The sequence below is a fragment of the Anser brachyrhynchus genome, assembly GCF_964034855.1.
Source record: "Anser brachyrhynchus genome assembly, chromosome: 2".
Classification (NCBI taxonomy): domain Eukaryota; kingdom Metazoa; phylum Chordata; class Aves; order Anseriformes; family Anatidae; genus Anser; species Anser brachyrhynchus.
The window spans coordinates 159,225,700-159,241,814 of NC_137695.1; the positions used below are offsets into that span (position 1 = coordinate 159,225,700).

The 16,115-nt window shown below is 48.2% G+C and overlaps 1 protein-coding gene across 11 annotated transcripts in view; it reads left to right on the plus strand.

The window, feature by feature from the left end:
* The window catches only part of ADGRB1 (adhesion G protein-coupled receptor B1), a 258,665-nt gene that overhangs the window by 142,251 nt on the left and 100,299 nt on the right, over positions 1-16,115 (plus strand). For all 11 annotated transcript variants that reach the window (XM_080580828.1, XM_080580829.1, XM_080580833.1 and 8 more), the window contains 5 exons: positions 1,079-1,187; positions 2,030-2,173; positions 4,071-4,146; positions 7,625-7,727; positions 8,684-8,727. In XM_080580828.1, the coding sequence (XP_080436954.1) occupies positions 1,079-1,187; positions 2,030-2,173; positions 4,071-4,146; positions 7,625-7,727; positions 8,684-8,727 (476 nt within the window). The remainder of the gene's footprint in view (positions 1-1,078; positions 1,188-2,029; positions 2,174-4,070; positions 4,147-7,624; positions 7,728-8,683; positions 8,728-16,115) is intronic.

The window sequence follows — 16,115 nt, forward strand, 5'->3', positions numbered from 1 at the left end:
CTTTGTCACTAAACACAGCCTGATTCATCTCAGGACGAAAGTTTAGGGGCTAGATTCCTGCCTTTGTGGATGCTCTTCCCTCCCTCCAGTAGAATTTAAGTCTGTATTTCTTTGAAGTGCCCCAGGGCATCCTGATCTTTGACCTAGAGGAAGGCTCAGACTGAAGAACAGCAAATGGAAATCCAACAGAGAACAAGAGAAGAAGCCAACAGTGATCTCCCCACTCTCACCACCTTGCTGTACACCTCTTCACTAGTGTGTCTCATCAAACTGAGACATCCAAAGGTCCCTGAGATGCTCCAGGTCGTAGGGAAAGCAGTGAGTCTCCCTTCAGTTCTGTTCCCTGCTTCTTCCTGGAGATCCTGTTGTGCTGCCTTACTTTCTCCACATGTAAGAAACATTCTCCCAAACACCCCTCCTGACAGCAAGCCTAAAACCCAGCCTGCTAGAAACCTGCCCTTTGTGCATGCCATCAATGTAGGCTGGAGCTTTTGGGTGATAGCAAAATTAACTATCCTGGAGGGGGCAAGGTCTGGTGGGCTCCCTCACAGTAGGGTATTTTATGCAACCTTCCTCTGACTCTACACATCCATGGCTTTCTGAAGCCAGAACGTGTTTCTCAGGCCTATTCTATTGCAATACCTGAGGATCAGGGAGGTCTAAGGCTTGGCAGAGGCTCTCAGGATTTGACTTAGGGCAGATATTCAACACTGACCACTCTTCACTTTCTGATGAGATGTCTCTGGAAGGGCAAATTTTCTCAGGTAGTAGAGATAATCCTTAGGAAGATGATGATAACATAGATTATCTGCTCCAGAAAACCCCAGATATTTCTATTTGCTTTGCTTTGAGATATTGCCCTCCACCCTCAGTTTTATCAATTACTCTTTCCTATTTTTTATTTTTCTAGGCTTCCTTAGCATTTCTCAGCCCTCGTTCTCCACAGCTCCTTAATATTCCCTTATATCCAGTGTCTGCTTCCAGTACCAGTGTGAGGACAAAAACCTTTGCCTTCAGAAAAACTCATGCTGGACTTTTTGTTATCCATGCTACCGGGTATTCTCCTTTCTCTCTGCAGATAGGGCCAAATGCCAAGGAGCTGTTCAGGCTGGTGGAGGATTTCATTGATGTCATCGGCTTCCGCATGAAAGATTTCCGGGACTCCTACCAAGTGACCGACAACCTGGGTGAGCTGATTTGCACTCCCTGTGTCAGGTGTAGACCCTGGGAAGCTGTAATTGCAGGGCAATATGTATAATCCAAGACGTGGGGAGGGAAGAAGGGGAGCCAGCAGGTGGTGGAACATCAAAATGTCTGGGGAAGAATGTGGATGGACAGAACTATGGGGTGGCTTTTCTCCAAATAAGCTAGGACTTCAGCCTGAAGAAGGTCATGGAGAGATTTGAGAGATAGCTATAAAACCGTGAATGGAGAACAGATGACAAACTGGGAAGAATTAAGCTGCTTCCTTTTATTTTTTAATACAAGAGCCGCTCAGCGGCCAATGAAGTGATCAGGCAGCAGGCGAACAGCAGGCAGTGTTTGATTTATGCTGTACGCACAATCGCAGCATGGAGCTCGGGGCCGGAGGATGCTGCAGAAGCCAAAAAGTACAGATGGGTTCGTGATGGGATTAGGAAAATGCACAAAGGAGAGGTCCATTGGTGGCTGTTAAAGTTGATGGTCTGGATGCAACCCCTAGCTGAGGAAGTCTGCTGACTGCTGGGAGGGCAGGTCCAGAGAAGACTTGGCTTTCTCTTTCTTGTACTTCTCGAAGCAAATACTACTGGCCGCTCCTGGAGATGTGGTGTGGGAGCAGGAAGACCTCTCTTCTGCCAGGTTTAGTGCTGACAGGTCCATTTCACTGAGCAGAAGTATGAGACCAAACAATTCATGTCACCCAGAGCTACTGAGATCCACCCTCATGGTTCTGCTACTTGATTTCCCACTATTGCCTCCAGATTTTCAGCATGTGTGAATTTGTTGAGGCTGGTCTTGCTTACTGCTTTTATCTGTTGCTTCCCTCTAGTCCTTGGCATTCACAAGCTGCCCGCTAATGCAGCAACTGACATCACCTTCCCCATGAAAGGCTGGAGGGGCATGGTGGACTGGGCCAAGAATTCGGAGGACAAGGTCACTGTCTCCAAGAGCATCCTGTCTTCGGGGCTGGCAGGTAGGCAGCACAGTCAAAGCACTCCAGGAGAAAATGTCTTCTTCATTTTCTAAGAGAGGTTCCTTCCTTTTGTCTGGTCTTCAAGCTCTCCTCCCAGCTGAGCTGGCTCACAAAAGCTCATCGTAACATTTCTGAGTGCAAATAAATCTTTCAAATGTGGTCAGACTGAAGGCCAAATGTGAATGCCTTGCACGAGTTCAGGAGCAGGCTCAGTGTCTGGGTTTGGATGTTTGTCTTCTCCTAAATCAGCAGCATGTTTGAAACAGAGCAGGAGTCAGCACAAAAAATCAGGGCAATGCTATCTTGATGATTGCTTCTTCCAAGGCTTCTGAACCTGCAAACAGGTGAAAAAAACTTGTGTCTGAACAGCGTTGCTCATTTCTTGGTGCATACGGGTTCTGAGCTCCATCCACAATCATCTGCCGGGAGTGTTGAAATGAGTCTCTCATGCCTCTTTGAATATGATGAGTTTCTAACGGGGGAAAAGCACAAGTCATTGTCTCTGTTGATAACTTATAGGTACGGTTAATGAGCACAGGAAAGGCAGGTGTAATAGGGGAACGGCCATGTAAGCAAACAATGCTGTAAGTGTCCTCCAAGACTGGATCTGGTCCTGGAAGAGCCATCTAAGGATGAGCAGCTAAGGCTTACAAACCTCCAGCTCTATCACAGCCAGGATCCTTTGCCTTCTTGGGAAGGTGCTGGGATATCCCAGTCTGTGGGTTCTGGGGTTTTACTTGCTCACAGTCTCATAGGAACATATTTCTTCAGTAAACATCCTACTGCATTCAGTTAGCACCAAGGGGAAAACTCTCTCCAAAAGCTGCAGGATCCCTGTGTTTGCATAGGGATTCACATGAAAGGCCAAAAGACTGTCAGCTTTCCTGGAAAAGCAGTGCTTATGAGATTGCTCTGCAAGCCTGTCAGTGTCTCCTGACTTCCACCTGTTTCATTTGAGCCCATTTTCACAAAAAAGAAACATCCAGAGTTGTTTCTGCCCTGCACTGAGGGAGTGGGCACATTCTAGGCTCAGCCTCAGTACGAGACACCAGAGAAGCCCCAGAGCAGGCTGCTTCCCTGGATTTCCTCATCTCCAAGTGATTTATTTCTTCTTCCCCTACAACTCAGCCTTGGGGACGCCCCTGCTGCCTGCTCTTTGCCCAGCAGAGCTCTTGTTGTTTTTATCTGGGCTGCGCGGGGCGCAGGAGGAGGCCAAGCGGCATGCCCGGAGGTCGCACAGAGCATCCAGGCTCCTCTGGGACCACGGCCCCTGCAGCCTCCCGAGGCATCACACGAGTGATGGGGTCAGGCCAGGCACTGCAGGGCATCTCCCCTCCTGGGCTGCCCTTGTCAGCCTGCGTTCAGCTCTTCTCTGACAGCTCGATGGCTGAGGAAGAGGACAAACACCTCCGGGTGGCTGCGAGAGACCTTCTCGCCCTGCTCATTTTGCCCGCTGTGGTGTTGTCAGAGGGATTAGTGGGATTTCTGGAGGGGAAGGCACCAGGCAGGTTATTCGGGATGAGTGAGCCTTGCCTGCAGGCAAGCAGCATCACCCCAAAGGTGCTCGTTCCTCCCTTCGGTCTGATGGAGACCCGATGTGGTGACAGTAGCACCCGCATCTCACCGCAGTGATGCTGGCAATGGCTGTGCCACGGCAGAAACCCCCATGAGAGGTCCAGTCCTGCACCCGGCTGACACCCTCTGGGGCACACATTTCTCTCTGTCAAGGGGCAAGGAAAGAAGGAAGCACAGATCTGAATCCAGCCCCTTCTCTGCCATGCCCCATGTGCTTTCCTGGTGGGTTCTGGGGGGCAAAAAGGGGTCAGATGGGGGGACAGACGACATCCTGATTGTCTCAGTCCTCTTTTCTTCTTCCCTTTCCTCCGGTGTCTTGCAGAGACAGACGACTCTTCTGTCTTCGTGGTGGGGACCGTGCTGTACCGGAACGTGGGCAACATCCTCTCACTCCAGAGGTAAGAGCTGGTGAGGCCACACCTGACTCTGGGTCCACTGCAAAAGGATGCCCAGAGAGGTTGTGGAGTCCCCACCTTTGGATATATTAAAAAAAAAAAAAATCTCTCAAGCAACCATCTCTAGACATCCCTTCTTGAGCAGTGGGGTGGCACCAGAAGACCTCCAGAGGTCCCTTCTAACCTCAACTGTGTGAAGAGGGCTCTGCCTGGGGAGGACAAGCAGCTGGTAGCATCACCAATTTTCCTGCCGATCCCCCCAGCTGCAGAGCCCTGGTCTTCCAGGAAAATACCAAAGGTGCAATGTGGCAGGCTTTGGCTCAGTCAGGCAAAAGTTTTGACCCCTATGAACAGATATTCAGGTGAGACCATGCTCATGTATATTAGATTTGCTTGCTGGAGGGGCAGGAAGGCTTTGTCCCAGCCGTGCAGCCCTGGCAGAAGGAGAAGCACAGTGCTGGTGCTGCTGCGCCCCTGCCCGCTGGCTGCCTGCTCTCCACCACCCCTCTCCAAGGGATTCCCCATCCCCAGGGATTTGGGGGGCTTAAGACATAGGGGCACGGGTGACCAGCTGCCAAATGGGGAGCTGCCAGCCCCAGCGAGCCCTTCAGGAGCATCACGACAGAAGACAGGTTGGGGGAGAGGCGAGCAGTGGAGCAGCACGCTTGGCCGCACATGTCTGCCACGTTCCCAGCCACTGCAACCCGCCTCGGGCACCCAAGCTTTTGTGTTCAGCACTCTTTTCCCTTTTCTTCTCCCTTTCTCATGCTATCTCACTCTTTTATTTATTTATTTATTTATTTTTCTGAGGCTGGGACCGAGGCAGTAAATTCAGCATCCTAAGGCACCTTCTAAATCTGTTCCGCACTGATTAGCGTGAGCCCATTTACCATAAACACCAGGGCATCTCTTCTCACTGATAATCATTTAAATACCTACAGATTTAGCACTGGCAATGGCAAAAGAGCTCCAAGTGAGTGCAGAGAGGAATTAACAAGCCAGCCAACTGTATTCTGTAATATCTTCCATTACGGCGCTGGGAATTAGATCAGAAGGGCAATAAACATCATTGGCTCAAATGATCCAGCAGTATTTCAGTGTTTTCTGGCCAAGCAGTGAATGAGCTCCGAAAACCAGCAGCTGCAGCACCGCCGCTGCTGAGCAGCGTTCCCGCGGGAGAGCTGATTTAAGACATTCCTTAATTAAAGGACTGTCCCTCTTTAAAAAATCCAGAGCCCTGAATCACCTGTGGCTATACGAGGCCAAAAAAAAAAAAGGAGGTAATAGGAGTAGCAGCAGGGCAGTACCTCTTAATTCACTGCCGTGCAAATGGACACAGCAAGAAAAAAGGGGAATGTCTTTAAATAACCATGCAGCCGTGTAGTACCTGCCTACAGGGTAAAAATATTTCTGACCACAAAGGAGAGCAGCTATTCCTGGCTACACGTGAGCATTAACGACCTGCATCCTGGGTTTGACCACATTGGCTCAATGCAGAGTGATTTTTCTCTAAGGAGAAAAAAAAAAAAAAAAAGTAATGGAGATTTAATTCAGCAAACTGCACCAGCTGAGCTCTTCCTAATTGTCCCAATTTACCTCCCCCAAGCAGCAATCCCTTATCTCAGCCACACGTTGCCCTGTCCCCTCAGATCCAGGGAGCCCTGAGCAGAACCAGTAGCTCTGTGCTCAGACCTTGCATTTTTCAGGTGCAGATGTGTTTCCTGGCTCTAGGATGATGCATGGGGATAATTTCTGGGTGGGCTGGGATGACTTGGCTCTTTAGCAGTCTGCATGGGAGCATATCCTGTGTGGTAGCGAGTTACCACACTGAAAGTCTTTCTGCTTTTATTTGCAACCCCAATCTTTGTGTGGTCTGCAGCCTTTAAAAGGATGTTTCCATGCCACATTCGTTGTTCATACAAACACTGGACAGTGCTGAACCAAGACCTGACCCTTCCAGACCCAGCTACTAATGAAGCCATGCATGGATGTTTGCCTTTAGCAGCTCTAGTTTTTTGGCTTTTCTACAGCTGCCTAAATTTTAAAGCTTGCAGCTGGCATTTACTCCCATTGACTTCCCCCTTTGCTCATCCTTTGTAGACTGATTTTTGTGCTTCATTGCTTCTTCTTTTTGATTTTAACTATTTTTTTTCTTTAACTTTCTAAAACAGTGTTGTTCCCTCTGTTGTTGGTGCAGTAATGTCTTTCTGAACATCCACTTGCACATCCTTGGATGATTCCAAGTTTGTTTTGTTTTGGATTTTGGTGTTCTTTTTATGTTTCTTTTTATTAAATTTTATTTTTATTCTTATTTTAAACCCACTTGCCCTTAAGCAAGTACAATTCTTTTATAGTAAATCCTTTCGTAAAAGGAGGATAAGACCCAGACAGAAAAGTGAGCAGTTTTGCCGCTGCCGGTAGACTTGGTGAAGTTTTGGATGAGGAGAGATTTCTATCAGTGCAGGAAGAGCTGGGAGCAGCCTGATGCTGGTCCCACTCTCCTACCCGTTCCCTCACGGAAAACTTTGAAACTTTGAAGGACAGCCTTGTCAGTCTCTGGCCACAGAGACTTTTACATATTTAGACACCTGGTTCTTTCCCTGCTGCAGAAATAGTAGGATCCCCTCTAGGGATTTAGGTGTCCAGTATCCCGTGAAGTGCCTACAAAGAGTTTGGCTTTTCAGGGACCAGCAGCACAGTTACAGGAGGTATCCCCTCCCTTCCTGCTCATCTCAACAGCCGAATCTCCTAGGTCTGCCAGCATTAATAAAGTATTTGTCTGGCACGGACGTTTAGGCAGCCACACATGAGAGGCTTGGCCTCTTTGCATTTCCTTTTGATTCTCAGAGGCTGGAGATACATGTCAGTGCCTCTGGTAATGAGCTTCACGTGGTGTCCCACGACCTGTTAAAGGCCACCGTGGCAAACCTGTACTGCAAGGCAGATTGAGGCAGACTTAGAGAGAAAGGAGAGAAAGAGAGAGAAAGAGAAAGAGAGAGAGAGAGAGAGAAAGAAAAGGAAAGAAGGAAGGAAGAAGAAAAAGAAAGAAAGAAAGAAAGAAAGAAAGAAAGAGAAAGAAATTTTTTTTTTTTTTTGTAAGGATATGAAATGAACTCTGTTTCTTCATGTCAGGGCCAGAAAATATGTCTGGTACCCTGTTATTGCCAGGATAGATATGTCCTTTAAGTCCAGTGGCTGCAGGAGTCCATAATGCGTTTCATAAATGGTCTCATTACTGGGGAAATAAATGCAGAGTGGCTGTGAGGGGAACTGGAAGGGCAGAGGGCAGGGTCTGTCACCAGCAGGTGTCTTTGATGGCATTTTAAAGTAATGGGGCCAGTTCCTTTTGCACTGTAGTCACTAAACTGTGTGCCACCAGTGACAAATGCCTTAGGACTCACCGTTGTGCAAAGGGACGCAGTGGGATTCAGCACTTTCCCCCAGTGGCCGTTACAGCACATCTTCTCACTTCTCTTCCCAGGAACAGCACTGTCCTAAACTCCAAGGTCATCTCCGTGACTGTAAAGCCATTTCCCCGGTCTCTCCTCACCCCCCTGGAAATCGAGTTCTCCCACCTGTATAATGTAAGTCTTTCCTGGGAAGCTGCACCACCCCACATCCGCGTTTTTTTTCTTCCTTGCCAAGGCAGGAGGAGCGTGATGGCACTACTTGCACGGGGAAACACGGGCATACTTGACCCACATTCACATCACTTCACTGTGAGGCACGGCTGTGGGCAAAAAAAAATGTACATTCATCACAAAGTAGGCTATGACAGAGATCTTCCTGGGTGAAGGGAGGGGAAAGGTTGTTTTGATTGATGCTTGCAATGTTCCTTGCAGATACCACTACAGACATGAGTATTATTGTTGTGGTCAGTACTGTAAAAGGCAGATGAAGATCCCCCCCAGGTTCCCCTGGCCAACCCCAAGCAGATGTACATGATGGATATTTACATACCCCCAGGTCCCTTCTTGTTCTGGGTTTCAGATGTCCTCCTGAGGCTCTGGAACATGAGAATTAGATCTGTCATGTATTTGCTTTTGGACAGGAAAAATTTTCTAAAGTGCACAAAGACAGCTGCAGAAGAAGTAATGATAAAGGTATTTCAGGGGCTTTAACCACACCTGGCCACCCCCTATAGGGTCATAGCTCTTTGGAGAACTGCGTCCCACAGCAGGACGGGGTGTATTTGATCCACTTTCCAGAAGGGAGCAGCAAAAGGATTCTGAATGAGAGGAGGGAGGAGGAAGGACATCAGTAGGTGGAGACAGGATTTGGAGTCAAACCCTTGCGTAGTCCTTGTGTTGATGGAGAGCAAAGCGAGGCATATTTCATTTTTACCTTTCAACCCAAGGGTGAAAGAAGCTGTTCCAAGCACTCATATCTGTGCTCCACAGCAGGAGCATCACAGACACACCATGCATAGAGTAGTGGAAACTGTTCAGCAGGACATTAATAGTTTTCCTCTTGCTCCAAATACCCCATAAAAAGCCCAGCACAGATTTGCTCCATTTTCCCCTTTTTTTCCTCCTGACAGGGAACCACCAACCAGACCTGCATCCTGTGGGACGAAAATGAGGGGTGAGTTTTGTGGCTTTCTCTTTACTCTCACGGGCCCATGTGCTTTTGGGATAAAATTGTCACAGTTTTAGCAGTGATGTGTCAGTCTGTTATAGTTGCTTGCACTCTTTACTCATTTTTTTCCTGCATCAACCTCCACGGCTGGCAAAGCCCTTTGCCCTGATGGGGAACAATCCTTCCTTCACACAGATGCATCTCTCCTGGTATTGCATATTAGCTCCAGTTGAACAGGGTCTTATATTTAAAGAACTAAAATCAGGTTTGTCAGTGTAGCCAATGAAGGAATCTGTGTGCCAAGAGCATCATGTACCTGCAGAAGGGAATCCTCTCAGTCTGAGCAGGGATGTCCTGTGTGCTTCTGCTCACACGGAGGGAGGTTTGTGTATTCCTTTGGCCCCAGTCCACGTTTCGTAAGAGTGGCTTCTCATTTTGACTCTTCCAACTATGGATGTTACAACACGAGGAATACATGAACTGAGACCCAGGACCATGGAGTCATCTGCTGATGGCTCTAAATTGGCATTGACATAGCAGTGTTTGGCTCTCTTCACTGCTCACACCAAATTGTGCACCGTAAGAAAAATAATGCATAATCAGAGCTTACTGTTGCAAATATAGCATGCCATGGTGAGGTAGGTGTTGTGCTACTGTGATACAGTAATGTGATTTCCATGAGGATTGCTGCCATAGCTGACTGTGATCAGGATATCAGGATGCCTTGAGTGACGTGATAGAGGTTAGCAGGGAAAAAATTCCAAAGATATTAAATAATGTGTCTAATGTGTCAGGATCGTAAATTCCATATGGAAAATAGATGAGAAAAACTACTAAAAAAAAAAAAAAAAGAAAAAAAAAAAAGCATTCCAAAAGTGTGGTCTCAAATCCTGAACGAACTTAACGAGGGCCCAAAGTGTTTGATTTAATGGATTTTTTACTTTGCATCTCAGTCTGAGGACCAGCCTGACTCCTTTTCTGCTTACATTCAGTTTCTCCCCTTGAGATCTCATGCATTTGGCACATACCTCTGCTTTTATTATTATTTATTATTATTATCTGCAGCATCTGAAAAATGATTTTATTCTTCTCCTTTCATGCTCCATTAAGTAGCATATATACACATAGGCGGGCAACATATTTGCAGTCAGTTCTTGTTGGTCTGTGATTAATTTGGCATGTATGAGTGGATCCAAATGAAAGCTGAGGAACCCATGGGAACTCTGAGCTTGTGAAACCACATCTGTGTTATCCACCAGGGCAGCGTTGGTCCCTCTGGCTTACCATGGAAATTGCTCCAGCACTCGAGGACAGTCGGTATTCAAGAGCAGAGTCTGGACCTCGAGTGCTCTGCTGACCTCACGCAGCAGGACATGGGTGGAATTAATAAATGAGGATTGTATTGTATTGCCTACGTGCCAGAGAGCAGATTCAGTCTGTAGGTCAGCCAAAAGGAGAGGGTTGTCTATAGGTGGGCAGGCTCAGGAGGAAACTTGGACAGGACCTCGCCTTCAGGACTGAGTCAGGATTAAAGCTCTTGGGTACTACTCTGGTTTTTGGCAAGCCAAGTTAGAAGCTGGAACCAATGCCTCTTCTGGTCTTCACACCAGCTTGAGTTTTTTGGTTTTGTGTGTTTTTCTTTTTTTTTTTTTTTCTTTCTGCCATATTTGTTTGCTTTTATAACCCTATCTAACAAGCGTGTTGTGTCCAGAAGGTTGCGGCTATTTCCTTCTTACTTACCCCCTTGAATTATTTGTAGCGTGAGAAAGAAAAGAACAAAATCCAGCCTGCACATAGTAGGATTTGAGGTGAGGTGAGGGCATTCAGATTGGGTACATACATGCCAGATCTGGCACCGAAACGTGCCCGGCATGAGAAGCACGAAGGGCTGCCCAGTGCTGGATGTTGCTTGAGGAGCTTAGATGCCACTGCAGATCTGGGGGCAAACCAGTGCCCATCGCCTCTGCCTTGTCCTGGCAGCTCTGGATGCTCCTCATGCTTGTTCCCAAGGCTTGGCAGCTTGTTCGGCTTCTTGTCATCTCTCTGAGGGCATGGGATGTTAGGAATATTTCGGTCTGATCCACGGCATCGAAGGATGGGCTCAGGGCTAAGAGCGAAGCAGGCAATTTCTTGGGACTGGCCTCGGGGTTCAGTTCTCATGGGTGGTTTCCAAAACCCCAGCAGATTGTTTGCACAAATGTTGCTGCTAAAGCTCCTCTTTGTGCACACACACACTTGTTTTCAACCAGCATTTGCAGTCTTGAGCAGTTAAACTCTCCAAAATGCTGGCGTCAGCAGATTTTTCAAGGGGATGTTGCAAAGCTAGACCTGATCCCGTGAGCTCTGGCAAGGGGAGCTGCAAAGCTGTTTGCACAAGGTTTTAAAGCTGATATGCCACCACTGCTGCCTCCTGGGAAAGTCTAATGAAAGGCAAACTCTGCAAACCCTATTGTCCAGGACTGAATGCCCACCTCCAGCTTGAGCTGCACCCTGGAGCTCTCAAGGGTTTTAGATCACAGTTTTTGATACTTGTTTCCTGATTGGAGTAAGTTTTATTTTTATTTTTTAGGTTACCCTGGGTCTGTTGCCTGGTACATGGCTGAGATCATGGCTGGCGACTCAGGAAACCCTGAAGTTCATTTGCTCTTACGTGGGTTCCCCTTTGCTCCCACCTTCTCCTTCCTGCCACCTCTCTCTCTCTCTTTTAATTGGAAATTATCCCACTGGTTGGTCTCATAAGATGGTTGTGCAAGTGGGCAAATGTCAGAAAATCCCATTTCCCAGCTCTGACCAATTTAATGGCTCTACAGCTTCATTTCCCATGGTTTTCTCCCTGCCATATTCCCCACACAGGCCAGGACAACTTCCCATGGTGTTGCTTACTCACAAGACACTTCTGTCTCTTAATCTGGCTCCTTTGCTGGCTCTCCATGCTCCTGCTCCAAGGTTGTGTCCCCAGTGTCCCCAGTCACCCATCTGAGGCTGCAGATCTTGGGGATCCAACCTTCATTGCAGCAAACCAACCTCTGGATTTATCCCCTTTTATCCAATGTGACCGACCAGGCACAGAGGCAGGGAACTCGAAGAGCTCCTGCCTGTTACTGCAGCCACCTGAGCTTTCAGTCCCATCCAAAAGATGCTGTGGCCCTTTAAAGGCCACTTAAAATCCATGGGCCGTGAAGGGTTGAACTGTAAAATTGCAATTAAAACCGACAATTATCATGTGGGCATGTGCTTCCTCCAAGACAGAGTTGTTAGAGCACATTTAAAAAAAGAAGAAAAAAAAAAGTAAGAAACCCCTGGTGTTCATTCATTTGCATTTAGATAGATATTTAAGCTAGTATTATTAATAATGGATTTTTGATTTATTAATCCCAGCCCCTACAAGTGACTATTAGATTCGTGGGTGGCACCCCTACGTCTCTTTTCTCTTCCTCTTGCCCCCAAGTCCTCACACCATCAAATAAGAGGGGAGAAGATCAGGGACTCATTTCTGTTGTCTTGGGTGCGGCAAGTATGATTAATGAGCTTAGCACTGACTGGGTAATTGAAAGTTGAAATCAGAGAATGATTTGGGATTCTCTGGCTCTCCTCCAAGGGTATTCATCTGGAGTAATTATTAGCTGCTTAGCCCTGCCCAAGTTAAAGCTCAGGCAGGATCTGATCGGGTGCTCTCTCTTTCTCTTGCTGGGATAGGATGGATGGAGCTGATGGATGCAATCATTTTATGTGCTCTCACGTTCTTGTCCACCACCAGATTTTTATTTCCCACCAGCCGTGGTTTGGTGCACCAGGGGGATCTGGCTGGTCTGTGCTGCCAGGGGACTCATCCCTTGCTCTTAGAGGGGCTGGCAGACTCCTGCCACCAACTTTTCTTCTCTTCTGTGTCTCCAAGAAGAGCGTAATAACATATAATAAAGCTAGGCATTATATTAACTGCTCTTGAGAGACCTTCTGAGCCTTCACAAATATTTGCATAAAGAGCTTTTTGCTCCTAGAAGAGAAAAAGCCTTGGGAATCTGTGGTTTTAATTCAAGGACACTCTTACCTTCCCTTGGGAAAGATCATCTGTTTCAGTAATTAAAGCCTTTAACCTATCTCGTTTAAGAAAAGCAGACCTTTGCTGTGGAGGGAGGTGCCCCATGCATACCAAGGTTGGGCATGGAGAAGGTGAGCGGGTTGTGGGATGAGGCTGGGTCGCATCCTCCTGGCTCTGTCCCAAACCCAATCCCCAGCCAAGGTGGGGCAGAAATCTCCCCTGAGGATTCACGGGGTGTTTTGTGACGCTGCCAGACAGAGCAGACTATCAATCTGTTCCTCCTGGGACAAGCCAGAGGAGCCCGAAAGCATCCTAGGAGATGCCAGAATTTTGCCCTAGGGTCGCTGCGCTTGTGGGGTGTCTGTAGTCCAACCATCTCATGGGTGTTGTAGTGCTGCTGAATTATCTGAGGTTCCTGATTTCAGAACGGGGCGCTCAAGCTCTAATGTAGACAGTCCCAAGCTGCCTGAATTCCTGACTGCATGCCCTGTGTGGTTGCAGGAGAGCTGCTCTCTGCTGCGTGCTGCAGCATAGCGTGAGGAGCAGGACACTGTGCCCTGCTAGTTGGAAGCCTCTGATGCACTGAATAAAAAGAAAAGCACATTTTTTTCTTCTCTGTGCTTTCCAGGGTTTTAATGAAATCCCAGTCCTGGTGGTTACTCATTCATTGCCTTCAGAGAGCATCTACAATAGGTCTGTTTCTTCTTGTGCTCCCTGCCCCATGTCACAACGGAGGGTTTGTATCTACAGCATCCCATGGAGCCTTTCACACCGGCCCATCACATCCACCTCTAAATACCTTCCCTTTGAAAGAAAGTTCCTTAACAGCAGGAAACAGCTTCCTTTTTCTTTGGCACATCTTTTGCACATCATCTAGTGCACTCCCAGCCTTGCCACTGCCACACATCAAATGCTAACATAGCCTGCCTGTGTTGACAAAGATGGATGAGTGCCCCATGGTACAGGCTGCAAGGCAACATTACAGCCCCAAAGCCCCATGAGAAATGACTTCTCTCCTCTTTGCACATATGCGCTGCACATTATAGATTATATTTCCTGCTGCAGTACTCCAGCCAGGTGTGCAGTAGCCACCTCGCCAGTGCCACGTCCTTCATGTCACCCTACGCAGGGTTCCAGAGCTGGGATCCCTGTCCCAGCTCCCCTAACCAACACCTTTGGTTTGTTTTAGCTCCAGCTGCAAATGCTGCCTCTCCTGCATGTTCCCGTGGAGGGATTGAGGGGATGGTGGTGGACAAAAGCAGCGCTGTGCTGCACAGGGACATGTCGGGTGGTTGGAGTGAATTGTTTCCCCTGTGTTAAACCCAATTGAAAGTAGCCCTAACTCAGCCCAGCAGACTTTACCTTCAGTGTGCACCCAGGCACATTGAATTCTGGCCCCAAAAGCCCCTTTTTAGGATTAAATTAGAGTAGCCACAGCAGGGCTGATGCAGTGAAACCAGGTCACACCTCCAGTGCCCGAGGCTTTGGCTTCCTAGCTTGCTCTCAGGGAGATGTGACCAGGGCAAGCTGGTGCTGCTGGAAGCCCGGGGAACTGCCTCCAAGGGACTCTTTGGCCTTTGCTGAGCGACTCCCCAGCAGTCAGCACTGTCTGTGGGACTGGGAAAAGCAGGAGCTGGCTTTTTCTCTGGGGCCTTTCACAGCACAGGATGCAGGAGAAGCCGAGCAGCACGATGCAGGTCTGGTGCTGCTGCCAACAACGCACAGTTTAATAGCTCTTGACAGAGGGGAAAGAGAGGATTCAGGGGCTCTGAATCGAATGCTCCAGCTTCTCCCTCACTTTCCTAGCAAAGTGGTCAAGAGCACGGGTGGAATAAATTAATTCTCTTTACGGAGATGGCAGAAGTCCCACGAGTGCCCTGTTGGGAAGAGGCTTTGGGTTTGGCAGGGTTTCCCCAGCCTTGCCCTGGTGCTGGGTGCGTGCTGTGAACCAAAGCACCGTGGAGATCAGGACAGCTTCTGCAGCCCCGTGTGTGTGTGTTTGCATTCCCACATGGGTACACATGCAAAATACATGCAAGGATATAAGGGGGCGAGTGTTTGGGAACAAGCGGGTGCCAGTGCCTGGCTATGGGTACAGACAAGTGTCAGCGTTTCTGTGCATAATCGATGCAGGGTGCTGTTGGTGAGTCCCCGTGTGGATGTAGGGACACGTGTCTTATGCAAGTATCTGCAAATGCAGGGCAGTACTTCTGTATATTTTTTTTGTGTATGAATGACACAATCACAGAATCACAGAATGGGTTGGGTTGGGTTGGGTTGGGTTGCGTTGGGTTGGGTTGGGTTGGGTTGAAAGGGACCTTAAAGACCATCCAGTTCCAACCCCCTGCCACAGGCAGGGACACCTCCCACCAGCTCAGGCTGCCCAAAGCCCCATCCAGCCTGGCCTTGAGCACCTGTTTGCTCTGAAGCCACGAAGCCCTCTTGCAAATAGGAGGGGACAAGTTTAGCAGCCACATGGCCCTCTGTGGCCACCTGCCATGAAGATGTGGCTACCAAAGGTCTCTGGTGACACGTGGTGTCCTACTGGATGGTGTGAAGCAGAAATATGGGCTGTGCACCCATTCCCTGGTGCATTTCTCCTGAATTTTCCTTGGTGTTGGAGAGACAAACATCTGCAGTATCAGGATGCCCAGCACCTGCCAGGTGGGAAATTCAGAGCAGAGTGGCTGTGCCTCCATGCACTTTTTTTTGCTGGATTGATTTATTTCCCCTTTACGAGTACAAGGAAGCCAGTCTGGATCCAGAGGAGGACTTTCCTAAAGGTCCTGTCTCTAAACCTGCAGATCCCAGCTGGTCTGTGTCCTTTGGAGCCTTGTTTCTCTCTGCTGGAAGCTGGAGGCTGAGGGGGGGAAGTGGTCAGGGTGCAGAGAGAGGTCTGCATGTCCATCTCATTGCCTGAGGATGGACAGGACTGATGGATGAGCCGGGAAATGGGTGAGAGTTGGCGCACCGAATAAGGGCAGGGAAAGCTCGACCCCGTTTTTGAAGAGGAGAAAAGGGCTTGTCTGCATTTTCACCTGACTGCTCGTGTGCTGCACTAGGAGATGAAATGTTCTGTTAAAATACAGCAGCAAAAAGAGGACACTGTTCCTGGGACACAGCCTTCATCTAACGATGAACTTTCTGTGTGTCTGGGCAAATCAATGTAAGCTTCGTGCCTCAGTTTTCCCCGAGTCTGCTGCGCTAATAACACCCAACAGCTCTTTTAAATGTCATAAAGGCCAGGAGTGAGGAGCTCCATTAAGTGACAAGAAGTAGGAAAAATAGGTATTATTACTTACTACTGACAATTTGATATCTAAACATGAGATTTATGATTCTACTTGTCATGCAC